This window comes from Phocoena sinus, chromosome 7 (assembly GCF_008692025.1).
Source record: "Phocoena sinus isolate mPhoSin1 chromosome 7, mPhoSin1.pri, whole genome shotgun sequence".
Classification (NCBI taxonomy): Eukaryota; Metazoa; Chordata; class Mammalia; order Artiodactyla; family Phocoenidae; genus Phocoena; species Phocoena sinus.
In genome coordinates this window covers 67,794,067-67,809,691 of record NC_045769.1, presented here as the reverse complement: position 1 = coordinate 67,809,691, position 15,625 = coordinate 67,794,067, and the positions used below count along the sequence as shown (strand labels likewise).

Sequence of the window (15,625 nt, the reverse complement as noted above, 5' to 3'; positions counted from 1 at the left end):
GAAATTTGGAGATTACAATAATTACATTGAGAGGAGTTGAGGTCACAATGTTTATAGCCAAGGGAATTAATTGAAATGGATAACCATTATAGATGGCTACTATTATTGTTGTTGAACTTGAAAGTTGGAATATGTGAGCTTGATCTTTTGCACACAGAAAAGTTCACAAAAACTGCTTTTAATAGACTTTATTCTATAGTACTGCTTGGTGGATCATGCAGTAGGTTGTTATAAAATTCATGTGAACTTTTATGTATACAAATGTCAGATCAAGTACAGGTTTCATTAATTATATATGTTTTAAACTTCCAACAATAAAAAAACCAGAAGCCAGGAAATTAAATACAATAAAAAATGAAATATTTATTCGTTTGGCTCAATAATGACATAGCTCACCATTCGTTTTAGTAATAGCAATTCCCTGCATGCAGTTCATCAATACACTACAAGTAAATAGTTGTGTAAAAGGAATTAACATTAATCTTTTGGTTTGTGCAAAAAACAAAAATTTATATCATGTTAGGTAATTGCACAGCTTAGCCACTATGTTCATGGCTAAAAGGGTCAGAGCCCAAGTTATATCTCTGATAGCTTTAGTGCAACAGGAATTAAAAAAATAAGACTAGTCTGCATAAGCAAATACTACAAAAGTTGAGTAAAAAAAAACCTTCCATGGATAAAGGGTTATATTGAGGCAACCATAGTTGGTAGAAAATGATCTAGGTTTCAATTTTTGACCAATGTTCTCCTACTGGAATGGTAGAAAATATAACAAAGAAATCCACAAAACACATTGTTTAACTTTTATTTTAAGAAATTATCCATTGAAAATTCTTATGGATTTAAAAGTTTGGAGTTGTGATTAAAAATAAAAAGAAAAAGCATAAAGTAAAATAAATTGGCATGTCATCAACCTGAAAATAATTTTCTTATGTACAAAATGCAACAAATAAAATTGATTATATTTTTACATTATTTATATTTAAACAAGTTTTGGACATATTTTAGCAAAATATGAAGTATAGGTTTTGACAGTAGGCAGTATGCAGTGTGTTTCCTTGAAATCTAGAGAGACACCATATGACACAAGTTGAATTAAAAATGCAAAAGGAAAGGTGCTTTTAAATAACTGCAAGCTATTCTGCTTGATGTACTAGACATAGAGCTGGTTAAATCACTCTACTACCAACATGTGACAACTTCTAACCAAGACTTGTGAAGAATGGATTGAGTAAAATAGAGCAGCATAGGTAATTAACATGCATTAGTGGTAGTCTTCAAACTATTTATGTTTAATGAATGGTGCAGGATACAACCCCGTTGGAAGCTCGTAAAAGACACATACACTGTGGTACATATTTGATTTAATAGAAGTTGTTTATCAGGAGATATATATATATATATATACACATAAATATATATATATATATTCCCAAACATGCCCCACAGGATAAAATAACTATTTACATAAAAGAGGGTGTGTTTAATTGACATAAAATGTCAGCTTTGCTGAGAGCAGAAGATGGCAAAGCAACACTGCATCAGAAGGTGGAACAACTATTCTAAAGCGATACTTTAGATATACTTTTCTAGAACAGATTTATTAGATTACTTTTTTTGGAAAGCATTTAACCAAAATTAAAATAGTGCTCTGGAACTTAGAATAAAATTTGCACTTGCTGAAACAGAATACTTAGCATAAAAATAATCCTTTAAAAATTAGAGGAGACTTTACAGGCACGTAACTGTTTAGATATAAACAAACATAGACTAAAACACTTTCAAAATTAAAGCCGTCTAGAAAATGGAAGTACCTGAAATTGTTATTAGATTTTTTCTTTCTGGTTTTGAGCAAGAATTTCATCTCTTGGACAAAACCCTTTGTCTGATTATTCGAGAAACTTGTGGAGTAGGAACACAGGGCTCTTATATACTTTTTTCTCAACTTAAATTTCATTTACAAAAATAGTGACATAGTATTATGAATAAACTATGAAGTAGTGACCAGGGAAATCCACTAGAACAAATTTTGTAAAAATATTGCAGATATGGAAGTTAAAAATAGAGTGGATGCAAGTACTGTACTAAAAGTGTTTGGTGTAGTTACAATGATCACTTTGCACAACTATCCCTACAGTCTAGGTAGCCATTGAGTTTCTCCTCAGCAGTGTCAGCTGGTAATGAAAACAGCAACCTCTTGTCAGTGTTGATACCCTGACTCACAGAGTTGTAGTGATGGAGAGGTCACTGTCTCGTTATAGGCACTGACCATGAGTATTTGTTAAAACAGTTTGGCATAGACCTCCTCTGGGAGTCCAGTTGACACATAAACTTTACCTTCTTAGGCTGTAAACAATTGATCACAAAGATAATTCTTTGTCCCTTTTTACTTTTGATTTTCCCTCACCTCTTTCCCTTTGCTTTCTTTTTCTGGTCTGTCTTTTCCAAACTTTTCTTTGTCTGGCTTTGTTACACTATCATAGGAAGGAGGAGAGGTGGTAGAGGAACTTCCATCTGTTTTTTCTGGGGTGGAGTTCCCATTTAATTTGTCAATAATCATATCGTCTTTTATAGGTAAGTCAATCCTCCCTTTGATTGCCTCTTTGTTATACTCACTTAATACCGTCTTTAACCTTTGCCTTAAAAGATAACATCTGAAATTACGCTGAATGATAGCAGCAGATACCTCCTCTTGTTTGCGTTTCAAAGTGGTTGTAATGGGCTCATAGGAGACTTTGGAGGGGTTTGATGCCATGAACCGATCTTCCATTTGTATTCGAAGGGCATCCATCTCTCCACTTTCACCCAAAACACGCTTTGTAAAGGCAAATAAAATGTCGAGGCAGTGGATCCTGTCCCCACTGACCATGGGCAGATCCATGGCAATGAGCTGGACTTTGTTTGGTTTTGCTATGAGAAGAGGAGGATCCAGGGCAGCCGCAAAATCAGAGAGCTTGGAGAACTCTATGAACTGGGTGGCATCAGGATCAAACTTCTCCCAAACCTCATAGAACATCTCAAAGTCGTCCTCACTCAGGGGCTCTGCACTTTCTTCAGTAGCAACACTGAAGTTCTCCAGGATGACAGCGATGTACATGTTCACCACGACCAGAAATGATATGATGATGTAACTGACAAAAAAGAAAATCCCCACAGATGGGTTCCCACAATCTCCCTTAACTGAGCTGCCAGGGTGAATTGTGTCAGGGTCACAGTCAGGTGGTGCACTGTTGAGAATAGGTGCTAGCAATCCATCCCAGCCAGCAGAGGTGGTAATCTGGAACAGGCAGATCATGCTGTTGCCAAAAGTTTCAAAATTGAACATGTCATCAATTCCAGCTTCCTTTTTAACATAGGCAAAGTTGGACATCCCAAAGATGGCATAGATGAACATGACCAGGAAGAGCAGGAGGCCGATGTTAAACAACGCAGGAAGGGACATCATCAAAGCAAAGAGCAGCGTGCGGATCCCCTTGGCCCCTTTGATCAGACGCAGGATTCGGCCAATCCTGGCAAGACGGATCACTCGGAACAGGGTAGGGGACACAAAATATTTCTCTATCAGCTCAGCCAGAAACATACCTATGGAACAATACAGAAAACAGCTAAACAGTGAGTGTCTTATGCTTATATGAATGCTTTTTCTTTGCAAGGTTAATGAAAACAACAAATTTGTTATGAGTATAAACCTTTACTGTTTGGATCCACTTCCTAATATTACCAGTGAAAGATTATAGAGTTTTATTTAATAATTCTATAATGTCATAAACCAATATGGACTCTTGCAAAATCCTATAAGTTAAATAATCTCACATAGTGGTATGGCATTTTAAGATTATATACACCCAATTACTATGAATAGTTATCCTCGCATATGAAATGTGCCAACAGCAAACAAAGACTATTTCTGAAATCTTCAAATATATTGTTTTCTTTTTTTGAATAGTTAAATTCTTCAGTTAGTGGAAAATGAACAAGAGTGTTGAACTTTAGATCTATACACATTATGATTCTCAGATCTAATTTCCATGTTACACAGGTGATAGGCTTTGGGGACTTTTCCAACAACTGCACTTCTCTGTAAATAAACCATTCTTACCTACAATGGAGAGAATCACCACCACAAAATCAAAGATGTTCCAGCCTATGGTGAAGTAGTAGTATCTGAGGGAGATAAGTTTCAGCACAAATTCTCCGGTGAACAGGATAATGAACACAAGGTTGATCCGGGACAAGACTAGAGTCATATATTTGCTCTGGTCATCAGTTTCTACCATCATGGTGACCATATTGAGGCAGATAAGGATCATGATGCTGATATCAAAAACTTGTCTGGTTACAAAATCAAAGACCATTCCTTGGAATTTGTTCTAGAAGGAGAGGAAGGAGAAGGTTAATATGCATATTTCATAAATATTGATCCATAAAATTGCAGATGAAGTCCTTCTACGTATGGCCCATGGGATGTGCACCCTTCTCACATTACCGCAAACAAATTTGTTAAAAAAAGAGCAATAAATGAAAAATGTCATATGACAAAAACAAAATATAATTGTTTTATTTAGGTCCCATGGGAAGACAAAGCTGAATAAAACATAAATTGGTGGCAACTGGTTGATAATGTGCATGGGCTTTGCTTGATTTTAATAACTGATAATTTTTACAAAAAATAATGACAACTAATAATGAAGATTTACAAAGTAGGTTAATATAGACAGACTTTTAGATGGATGAATATGCCAATTCATTTATCAATGCTTTAGGGATTTTGAATTATAGCTTATTTCTGTCTGTCCATCCCTCAAAATATGTCAGTTGTTTTCTATTTAATTCTGCCTCTTCTAACTATAATATTTAAATGACATTCAGTAAAGTAGGTATATGCCCTTTTGTGTGCCCTCCCTTACATCATCCCTCTGCCCTGCTTCCCCTCCCCCTCCCCACCCCCCGCCTGCACCTACTCCAACTACTCTTAAAAATAATGCAAAGTGAAGTCATTTATAGGATTCATGAGACCTTGTCAAGTCCCAGTTTTGGCGATTACAGGCTTTGTGACTTTACGTACAGTGTATACCTTCTTTGGGTCTCAGTTCCTTATTCCTTACCCATCTAAGAGGATAGGTGATTTAGAATACAGCTCTGTGAACATAGTCCACCATCTTTATGACTTTCCACTATAATGAAGCTCTACAGAGTATGCATTCTGAATAAATCTTTTGTGTGTGGGTGTATTTGCTGAAACAAACTATTTTGATATACCCTTTTCCTTTCTAAAAACGTTAAAAATATTTCCTAGTCATAACAATGGAGAGAATAGCATAGAGGGAGCCCATGGGTGTAGAATGGGAAGTCTGGAAAACTCCACCTACTTAAAAGGATAAGAGGGTACCATGTAACAAGATCAGAGGAGCTGGAACCAGGTGTGTTGTTGGCAGCAGTAGGTGGCAGCAGGAGCATGAACCTGGCTTTGGAAGCAGTTATTGGGAACCCTGACTTGGAGGTTGTCAACTGACAAACTAAAGAACATTGCCTCATTTTTAAGAACTTAGTAATTCTTACAGTGTAGTAGTTGCAAATTGTGTTACACAGTATGTACTTTACAATTAGGTCATATTATATATTGATGATATCACCTAATATGTTCTGATGCAGAGCACTGCCCAATTTCATCATATGGAAATAGGGCTTTGGAATGTTAAAGAAGATGAGTAATTCTTACTGCAGGCCGAGGTATGGGTTTCTGAGGTTTCTTGGACCCAAGTTTCTTCATTGCATTGTAATATTTTTTTTGTTCCTCTGTCATAAATATGTCTTGACCTCCAAAGTAAAGACATAGTATAAAACTGGTTACAATCCAACCTGTATTACAACAGTACTTTTACAAAAGTATTTCTGAGTCTCTCCTTTAATCCTTTTTTTTCAGTTTTTAAATGGATATTATCCTGCTTCATATAGATTTATCCTGCTTTTCCTTTTTATGTGAAATTCTGAGTACCTTAACATTATGTAAAACCCATAATCACATAAAACTCTGATTAGTACAGGATTCTAATTTGATTATATTACATTTAGAAGGAGGCTCAGGAGTCTCAAATATATTTTCATGAAAGAAAAAAAACCTTAGTCATTTCAGTGTTGACAATTTTACTTCTTTATTCAACACTTTTTGAGCACTTCCTGTGTCTTAGACAGTGCACCCAGTATCAGAACTACATAGATATATAAGACACAGTGTCTATATGCAAACAAACAAAAACAACCCAGTACTGCAGAGATAACAATAATCTGTTTCTGAATCTGTTCCAAGATTCAGAAACAGGCTTTATATAGGGGAGTACCCTTAAGCTAGACCTTAAAGGATGATTAAGGGTTTGCTAGGCAAAGCACTTTAGGAAGAGAAAATATCCTATGTGAAGTCATGGAGGGAGAAGAGCATGCCTTGTTCAGAAAAGGGCAGAAAATCCATGTAGCTGTGTATGTAGCAAGTGATAGTGTTAATGGTGGGTACCTGAGCAGTAGGGAAGTGCATATAGAAAGTGTGGTGTGGAAGAAGATGAAGCAGGAAGACTGGGTGGAGATAATTCCTAAAAGCCTCTGTAAGCAAGGGTAAAGCATTGAGGCCCACTGGATGTTTTGAAGCAGTGGTCATATTTTTGAGTCAGAAAGACATTACAGCAGATCTGCAGAGGATGAATCTGGAGAGGAGCCACCAGTTAGAGGCTGGACTCCTCTGCAGCTGAACTGACCACATAGTGAATGGAAGACAATTTAAAAATGATCTAACTCCGTCATGACTATGAGTGTCCTGGTTATTTGGATGTAAAACAGACAGAACCTCAGAATGGAGAAAGGTGAGAGCTGAGGAATACTTATCTTCTTTTTCTGTTGGTTGAAGTTATCTATGATGACACCAATGAATAGATTCAGAGTGAAGAATGACCCAAAGATGATAAAGATGACAAAGTATAAGTACATATACAGATTTTCTTCATATACAGGCTGAAGTTTAACCTAAATAATATTGAAAATATTAAATAATATTTAAAAACACAATAAATACTTGAGCTAAATTAAAAATTTGGTGAGTGTTGTTACTTACTATAGAGTTATTTTTGCCTTGACCTGAGATACTGTTCTGCAAAAGCAATTCTTTTCTCAAATTAGTATGACCTAATATAATGAAAATTTGTAATTTTACGATTGTTCTTAAATCTATTTTCCCATTGTGGCTTACCTGTACCTATTCTTTAGAGTAAGTAGCAGTGGTATAAACAAGGCAAACATTTTGAACCTGTTATTAGTCTTACTATAATTTTTTTTGCAATATTTTCTCCTTGGGTTTGTAAATGCTAGCTCTTGGAGATAAGGCTTTAATAACAGAACATCAAATTCTAAGAGAAAAATTCAGCGTAAACAGATATATTCTGAGGAACTATTTTTATTCCTATTTTCTAAATTGAGTTTCCCTGAAACTTGCTTGCTTTTATCATATTTTTGGAAGCTGTTTCACAGACTCTGGTTTATCATACTCTCCAGGGATAGGGAGAGACAAATTACTTCCCCACTGAGCAGCTTTCCCAATCTTAAGAGTCTCATTTACTGGACCAATCTGATTCTTCTAATCCATGCAGTTAGATATCCTTTCATATTAGATCTATAATAGACATATGTTAACCAAAATATCATTTATATTGAAGTGAATTGGCTTAAAAAGAGAACTTCTATATGCAGTTATAAATGTTCTGATTGCTTCTAATATAAAATTCTGGGCCTTTCAGTTAAATTATCACTATGGAAAAATCTAGTAGCTATAAATAGTATTTGAATGAAACTTACATCTCGTGAATCAACAGCTGCATACATAATATCCATCCAGCCTTTAAATGTGGCCTGTAAACAACATATATTTGAATTCTGCATAAAAACCTAATCCAAGAATACTCATTTTACCATATGAAAATATGATAGTGTTATTAAATATAACTTTTTGTACAATATTATGAAATATTCTACAAAGAGATTGAAATGGATTGAATGAAGAAATGAAATTGAAATAGAACAAGATTTTATTTCAAAACTGGAACTCTTTTTCTTTGTTTGTCATGGAAGGTATTTTGTTTTTTTCTACACTAACATGTAACTAGGTGAAACTCTCATCTCAGTCTCAAATCCCTTTCAAAAGGTAAGCTCTATGATTCAAACCTCTTGTGTGTTTAAACACTCAACTGTTTTCATTAAATTCTTGATTAGTTAATATACTGTCAGTTAAGTCAAAATAATTAAATATTACACATTTTGAAATCCACTCCATAAGATTTGCATTTCCACACATAGTAGAATTATACTCCTTAGATCTTGGTACAATTATCTGTACATTAATCTGTACATTATCTGTATCTGTGTGTTAATTAATTAATACTTAGATTAATACATAGATTAATAATCTATACATTTAATTAATCACTACAATAGATACGTTATTATTTTAATACATATAATTGCTTCTTTGGCATTTATTGCTACAGAAAATTAAAAATGGTAATAGCACAATAACACTCAATAATAGAGTAAGAAAAGACAGGAAGCAGAAATATAAAATCACATTAAAACATATTAACAACTGAACACTGGGGAAACTACATTTTAAAATCATTGCAAAACATCTTCTTTAGTCAAGTCACGCTAATAGTACAGGTGTTATCATCAACTACTTTCATGCTATCAGATATTAATCACTCAAAGAACATCAGAGAAATGATTTTACTTGAAACATTTTGAAAACGTATTCAAAACTCATACAGTAGGCACTTACCACTTGAAGCAATGCGAGATAGCCAGCGCCAACATTATCAAAGTTTACTTTCACATTTTTCCACCGAGCTTTCTTGCCAAGAGCCTGACAATCACTCAAATTGTTAACTTCACTAACTTCAAACATGTTACCAGTTGTTGTGTTTACACAGTGGTAGAACTTGCCAGCAAACAAATTCACACCCATGATGCTAAAGATCAGCCAGAAGATGAGACAAACCAACAGCACGTTCATGATAGAGGGAATTGCTCCAACAAGAGCATTCACAACCACCTAGAAGAGGAGATAAGGATAAGGCAGCTTACAAATTGTTAAAATGGAAACCATTTCTTCCATTATTTATTCAATATAAAATGGGTGTGAAATGAGTTAAATAAAAATCTAGGTGGACAAGTTTGTTTCTTCTGATATTTTCTAGGACATATTCGGTAGGGGAAAACAAACAGTGACACACTAAAGAGCTAAAGGATTTAAAGAGAGCAAAATATGCCAAAGTGTGAAAAGAAATAAACAAAAACCTGATATAGTAAGATGGAATCAGAAAATGTTTGTATGCTGGGGATAAAAAGAAAAAAAAATGTATTAAATACCAACAAGAAATAATCATCATTCAACAATACCTGTTAACTTTCAGGTGTGTTCATGAATGATTGATGATTTGAAAACATGATTAAACAAACCCATTACAAATAAACAAGTATTAATAATGCCTTAAATCTGTATCACCAGATCAAGTTAACTTTTGATGAAGATGAAGAATGGTATAAGGAATTTACAAGGTCCTTTTTCCCCATATTGATAATTCCTAATTTTAAAAAAGTATATTAAATTAGGAAATTTATCTCTGGACATAAATTACTGAATGTATTCCCATTATTATTGATCCAAATCTCTTAAATGTTCACTTCAGGGCACATTTTACTTCACCAACCCAGGCCAACCTATTTCATGAAGGAGAAATTCAGTCATCTTTCTCTAAATTCAGAAGAGATTAATGTGTATTTTCAAATCTCTAGTGATTTGTATCTTTTCTTATCTAATTAATCTAGCTCATACTGGGATTATTTTGTTAGGCACTTATATTAAATGAAACGATTGTTTTATTTTAAAATACTGAAACATTATTTTAGAAATCAACACCAAAGAATTTTTAAATTAATATCAAAACCTGAAATCCAAAATTGTAAAAATTTCTTATGCTACTTGAATCTTATTTCATTTAGAAATTGTCATATATATTCTACTGAAACCGGGTTTTCTTGGCTCTAAAATGTGTGTAAAATGACCTCCCACAAGTTCTCTTATCATCAAATAAATGCATACCTTTTATCATATTTTATACCTAGAATGTTAATTCTGCCAGATGACAAAATTAAAAATGCCAAGCTAGAATAGTTTTCAGATTAGAGCAAACCTGGAAGTTTTCTATTTTGTTCAATTGCTGTCTCCACTCAAAAATGAATTATTAGGGCTTCCCTGGTGGCGCAGTGGTTGAGAGTCCACCTGCCGATGCAGGGGACACGGGTTCATGTCCCGGTCCGGGAAGATCCCACATGCCACGGAGCGGCTGGGCCCGTGAGCCATGGCCGCTGAGACTGTGCGTCCGGAGCCTGTCCTCCACAACGGGAGAGGCCACAACAGTGAGAGGCCCACGTACCGCAAAAAAAAAAAAAAGAATTATTAATATGAAACCATGCAGCCAGATGAAGGCTTAAATAATGTGAGTGATGGTAAAAGATTGGTGTGGAAAAAACCTGAAATTACATAATCATTTTTATTAATTTTATCTTGTCTTGTGACTTTATCAAGTAGCAATGAAAGAAAATTATAATGTAAAAGCAAGTATTTCTTTGCTTACAGTGCATCTGGAGAGTGGTTTCATTCTTCCTGGTGAGTGAATCTCAAAGTCAAAACTGAAGTGTTTTTATCGCTTAAACAAACCACCTCCTAACATAAAAGCCCCATGGCATAGAAGAAATTCAGTATCCATGTGCATTTGCAAGCTGGATTAAACAAAGCTGGCCTTTGTGCTAAATAGTATTTTGAGGGGCGTGGCAAGTAGATGTGTATATAAGTGTGTATTTTATGTTAGATGCATAAAATACACACTAAGGAAAGAGAGCTGGAGAGGAAAATACAAGTGCTAATGGAAAAAGTGAACCTCATTCAGAATGCTCACTTAAAAGGGAGATCTATAAAACAAACCCCAGGGGTTGCCTTCAATGCTTAGTTAATTATCCTAACCCCTACCTTGGTTGCTTAGGATATATAGATTTTGTCAGAGGCTACAATTAGTGTTGTTTTCTTGTACAACAACTTTATTACTGATATTAATTGAAGAAGTAGAGCACACAAAAACCATTCTATCTTTCATTCATTACTGGCTAATTTTTTAGAAATCAGACTACCTACGGAGAGGAAGAAAATCTCCTCCTAGGATGAATGTCAGTAGTAAATAATTATAAAATGCATAAGCAATGAAAAGAAATAAATGGCAACACATAGGTTTTACTTGTGGAAATATCCTTGAACTGTCACCAGAAGACTTGGATTCTAGTTCTAGTTCTGCCACAAACAATTTTGAGGGCCTGTTTTAGTTTCAGGAGGCTAGGCTCAGTGATCCTTAGGATTTCTGCTTTGAAATTTTATAATTCTATGAAATAAATATCAGAAGAGTAATGGCAGCCCTCTGTATCTAAATCATTACCTACACTTAATTTTTTTCAACAACATGTTTTATTTAATTAATTAATTTTTTGGCCGCACTGTGTGCATGTGGGTTCTTAGTTCCCTGACCAGGGATTGAACCTGTGCCCCTGCTTTGGGACCTGGAGTCTTAACCACTGGGACTGCCAGGGAAGTCCTTACATTTAAATTTGACATGAATCATCAGAGAACCTGTATTTTTCTTACCCTCATGCCTTCAAACCGGGATAAAGCCCTCAGTGGTCTTAAAGCTCTTAATGTCCGTAGGGATTTGATGGCACCAAGTTCTGAGTAACCGAGAGCATTGGCTACCAAGCTAACCAAAGAACCTAAGAGAAGAACAGATATCAGTCAGTCCACCAAGAATATATCTATTCTTTAGTGCCAACCAAATAAAACTTCAGACATACCTTGGCAGCCTTTATATTCCACATAGTGTGATCATCTTACATTACCAGCCTCATATCATATTATTGCTTTTCGTATCAGTGAAACTGGAGTCTTTGCCCATTTATATAAACATCTGTAAACCCCTCCAGTTAGATATTTTACCCATGGAGCCCTTTTCAACCTGTGCATACACCACTGATGATTTGGAATTTGATTCAAAAGCCATATGCTCTACGGATCTGGGCTTAATATCATTGATTAGAAACCATGCTTTGCTTCCAAATTTATGTAATATCTTGGTTATGTGTATTGGAGGCATTGACCATGTAATAGAGTCAATAGGTTAGATATCTTCTCTCCCCTTTTAGGTCACATTAACTTTTTATGGGCTGAGATGAAGCATTTTTCTTTTAACGTTCCTAATAATGGCTGGTTGAATATGTTTTAGTCAATATATGTTGGATAAATAAAAAAAGAATAAAATATAACCTGGAAAAACATTTTATCAGACCACATAGTTTCATAGTAATGAAAAATATTTTATCTAAACTACTGGACTTACAATTTAAAATACAGTACCTCTCATTCAGAATGATAATACATCTTTCTGATATTTACACAAATGCTAAATTTTACTTAAATATATGAAAGGTTAAAGAAGGTTAAATGTTAAAGGTTAAAGTCCCTTCCTTTTGAAGGTTAAAGGTTAAAGGTTAAGGTTAAAGGTTAAAGAAGGTTAAAGTCCCTTCCTTTTGGGAGGAAGAGACTTTATTTGCTTCTATTTTCTTTCAATATAATAACATTTATTGAAAATTTACTATATGTTAGTTTCTGTTCTGAGTGTTTTACATGTATAAATCTCAAGAAATAGGTACTATTACTTTTGCCTTTTCACCAGTGAGGAAGTTGAGTTTCCCCCACACTCCCCCCTTCAAAAAAAAAGAAAAAAGGAGGTACAGGTAGAAAGAGGTGAAGTTAGAATCCAAGTGATCTGACTTCAAAACCATATATCAACCTTTCTCCTCCATTATCAAAAATTCATTCTTAATCTGAACCACAGAACACAGAAAATGACTTGTATGATTATCTTCTCAATTCTTGCAAGGATTTTATATTACTAGTCCTCTTCTTGATGCATCGGAGAGAGGTTAATTTACTACATCCACTGGATGGCTTAAGGGTCATGGTGTAAAGGTGACACCAAAACCAGAACTGAGACTTTACAGGCAAATGGAGCCACTGTCCCCTCATTATTTAATTTAACATTCATCTCGCAGAATTGAACAGAAAAATAAATGACTTGAATGGTAAACTTCACTAGTGGCAGTATAATTTATCAAGCTATTCATTTCTGTCTAGTGTTCGCTGCTACAGAAGAGTGGAAAGATGGGGAAAGTTATTATCAGAGAACGCACAGGCTTCTATATTCTGGGCTTATTTGCCTCCGGAAGCATTCACAGCTTCTTTAAGTTTCTGGAGCTGCTTTCTGAAGACTTCCCTCATCTTCCCAACCAAGTCCTCAGACTTGGGCATTTAAAGGGAAGTGGCTGCAAATCTCTCAAGACCCTGATGTAAGGAAGCTCACTCTTTGAAAGGAAAAGAAAGGTAATGGTCAGAACCAGGAGGTTCTGGAAGAATAGCAAGTTGTGGGTTCAAAGCTGAGAGGTACCACTTGCACACTGGGGCGGCTCTGTGTGTTGCTAGAGAAGCTGCATTTTAGTGAATTGCCCTCTTTTAATGGATTTCATGTCATTTTGTGTAGGACAAAAACTCATCTTATTGAGTTAAGTATTGTGAAAACTTAATATGCTTTAAGGCAATTTTGAAATAAATATTTAAAGATTTTCAACATACTTAAAATTGAAAGATGATGCCTTATGTTGGTAGGGTGCTTTAAAACTTACAGTGATCTTTTTCACTCATTATCTGTGTCTGAGAGTAGTCAAATGACTAGTCCAAGAAAGGTAGCAAGGGCAAGCGCATAACTGGAATTTCTGTTTCAAGTCCAGTGTGTTTCCCATCTCAGCAACTTTGTCCTCGACCTTTCAATACACAGTGTTTTAATCTTAGTCTCTTATGCTAAACACAGAAGGCATTCTTCCTAATGTGTGCAAAGTGTACAGAAACTCTTTGCCAAAAACTGAATTTTTAGTACAAATTTACATGATTCTAGATACCTTACTACCCAGAAAATATATGAAACCACAGGGGGTGGTTTAGTTGTCATCCACACCCTTCACAGTCCTGTGGCAGTTGAGACTGAGAAGGAAGGGAATAATGCAGGAGGGAGGTTGACGGTTCTGAAGAAGACCCTGGAAAGTCCTGTGATTGTTTAATGAACTAAGTGATATGAATTTATTTCCTTAAAATGGGCTAAAGATAATTTTTTAAATTCAGTATAAGCAGTTAAAAAGATTAAACCATATGATCACCTCCATACATCGAGATATACATTTCATTGCAAGACATTGCATAATTTTTGATGGAGAAATTTAGAAGCATTCTCATTAAAAACCAGAATAAAAAAATATGTCCACTATCAACATTATTTATTTAAACACTTTCTGGAAAAAGAAATAAGAGCTATAACAATTAGAAAAGTGGAAGAAGCCATTATTTACATATTAGTTATTGTTGACCTCAAAAAATCAGGGGAATAAAGTGAAAAACTATTGTAAACAATAATATATTATTTTCGGTTGTAATATATTTTTTCATATTAATTTTTTAAAGTTTATATGTGTCTTTTAAACTACACAAACTTTAAAATATTAACAAGGAAAAATAAAAGTATAAGAATAATCTAAAATATTGTTTTAAGAAGAAGAGCAATCAGAAAGGACAAATTCCACCTGATATTAAAGCTAATTATAGATCTACAATAATTAAAGCTTGTCATATTAGTAGGCAAAGAAGTGAATTAAACAAACCCAAATTAGACGCAAGGCATACTGGCATACCAAGATTTAACACATAGAAAAGGGAGCATTTTAAATGAGAGGTGAAAGAAACAACTAAAATGAGAACCATTTGAGGAAGATAGAATTGGAGTCTCACCTCACACCTACACCAAAATAAGTTCCAGACTGATCAAAATTCAAACATAAAAATGGATGAAGAAACAAAACTCAAACTGTAAAGCTGAGGGAAAAAGCATGACAAAATGTTTTAATAATCTTTAAAGCAAATGGCCTTCTAAGCATGAGAAAAACCAAAAAGGGAGAAAAAGGCTGGTAAATTTGACTAAACCAATATGAAAACATTTTCACGTGACAAAAAAAAAGCTCAAGAGACAAAAGCCCAATCAGCAAAATAGTCATACCACATGTGACAAAATAGTAAATTTCCTTAATGTAAAAGGAGATCCTACAAATCAGTAACAAAAAGGTCATTAACCAAATAGTAAGACATACAAATTCCATCTAAACTTTCATTTTAATATATTTGTTTGAACAACATTTATTTATACTCCTTATTGAAATTTAACTCGAAGGAAAGCAAAAGAATACAAAGAGAATGCAAGAAGAGACAAGAAGAAAGAGAGTTCTAAAAAAATTCTGGAGTTTGAAAAAATAAAGCACACCGGAATGATTACTTTCTCAGCAGAGCAAAAGCAGCAGCAGAAACCCAAGTGCCTGAAGTAAGTCAAATTGTTCCAATGGACTCTGAAAAGGCTCTGGACATGGAGGCCCTGTGTTCTTCTAAGACAGGCGGTAA

General features: G+C 34.6%; 1 protein-coding gene across 5 annotated transcripts in view; it reads right to left on the bottom strand.

The window, feature by feature from the left end:
- Positions 1-338: 338 nt before the first annotated feature.
- The window catches only part of SCN3A (sodium voltage-gated channel alpha subunit 3), a 113,115-nt gene continuing 97,828 nt past the window's right edge, over positions 339-15,625 (bottom strand). For 4 of the 5 annotated variants that reach the window (XM_032637754.1, XM_032637755.1, XM_032637753.1 and 1 more), the window contains 7 exons: positions 11,726-11,846; positions 8,813-9,085; positions 7,837-7,890; positions 6,874-7,011; positions 5,720-5,824; positions 4,100-4,370; positions 2,387-3,582 (listed from right to left, as the gene is read on the bottom strand). In XM_032637754.1, the coding sequence (XP_032493645.1) occupies positions 2,387-3,582; positions 4,100-4,370; positions 5,720-5,824; positions 6,874-7,011; positions 7,837-7,890; positions 8,813-9,085; positions 11,726-11,846 (2,158 nt within the window). Of the gene's footprint in view, positions 3,583-4,099; positions 4,371-5,719; positions 5,825-6,873; positions 7,012-7,836; positions 7,891-8,812; positions 9,086-11,725; positions 11,847-15,625 lie in introns of all 5 variants that reach the window. The other variant, XM_032637752.1, reaches the window with a different exon arrangement.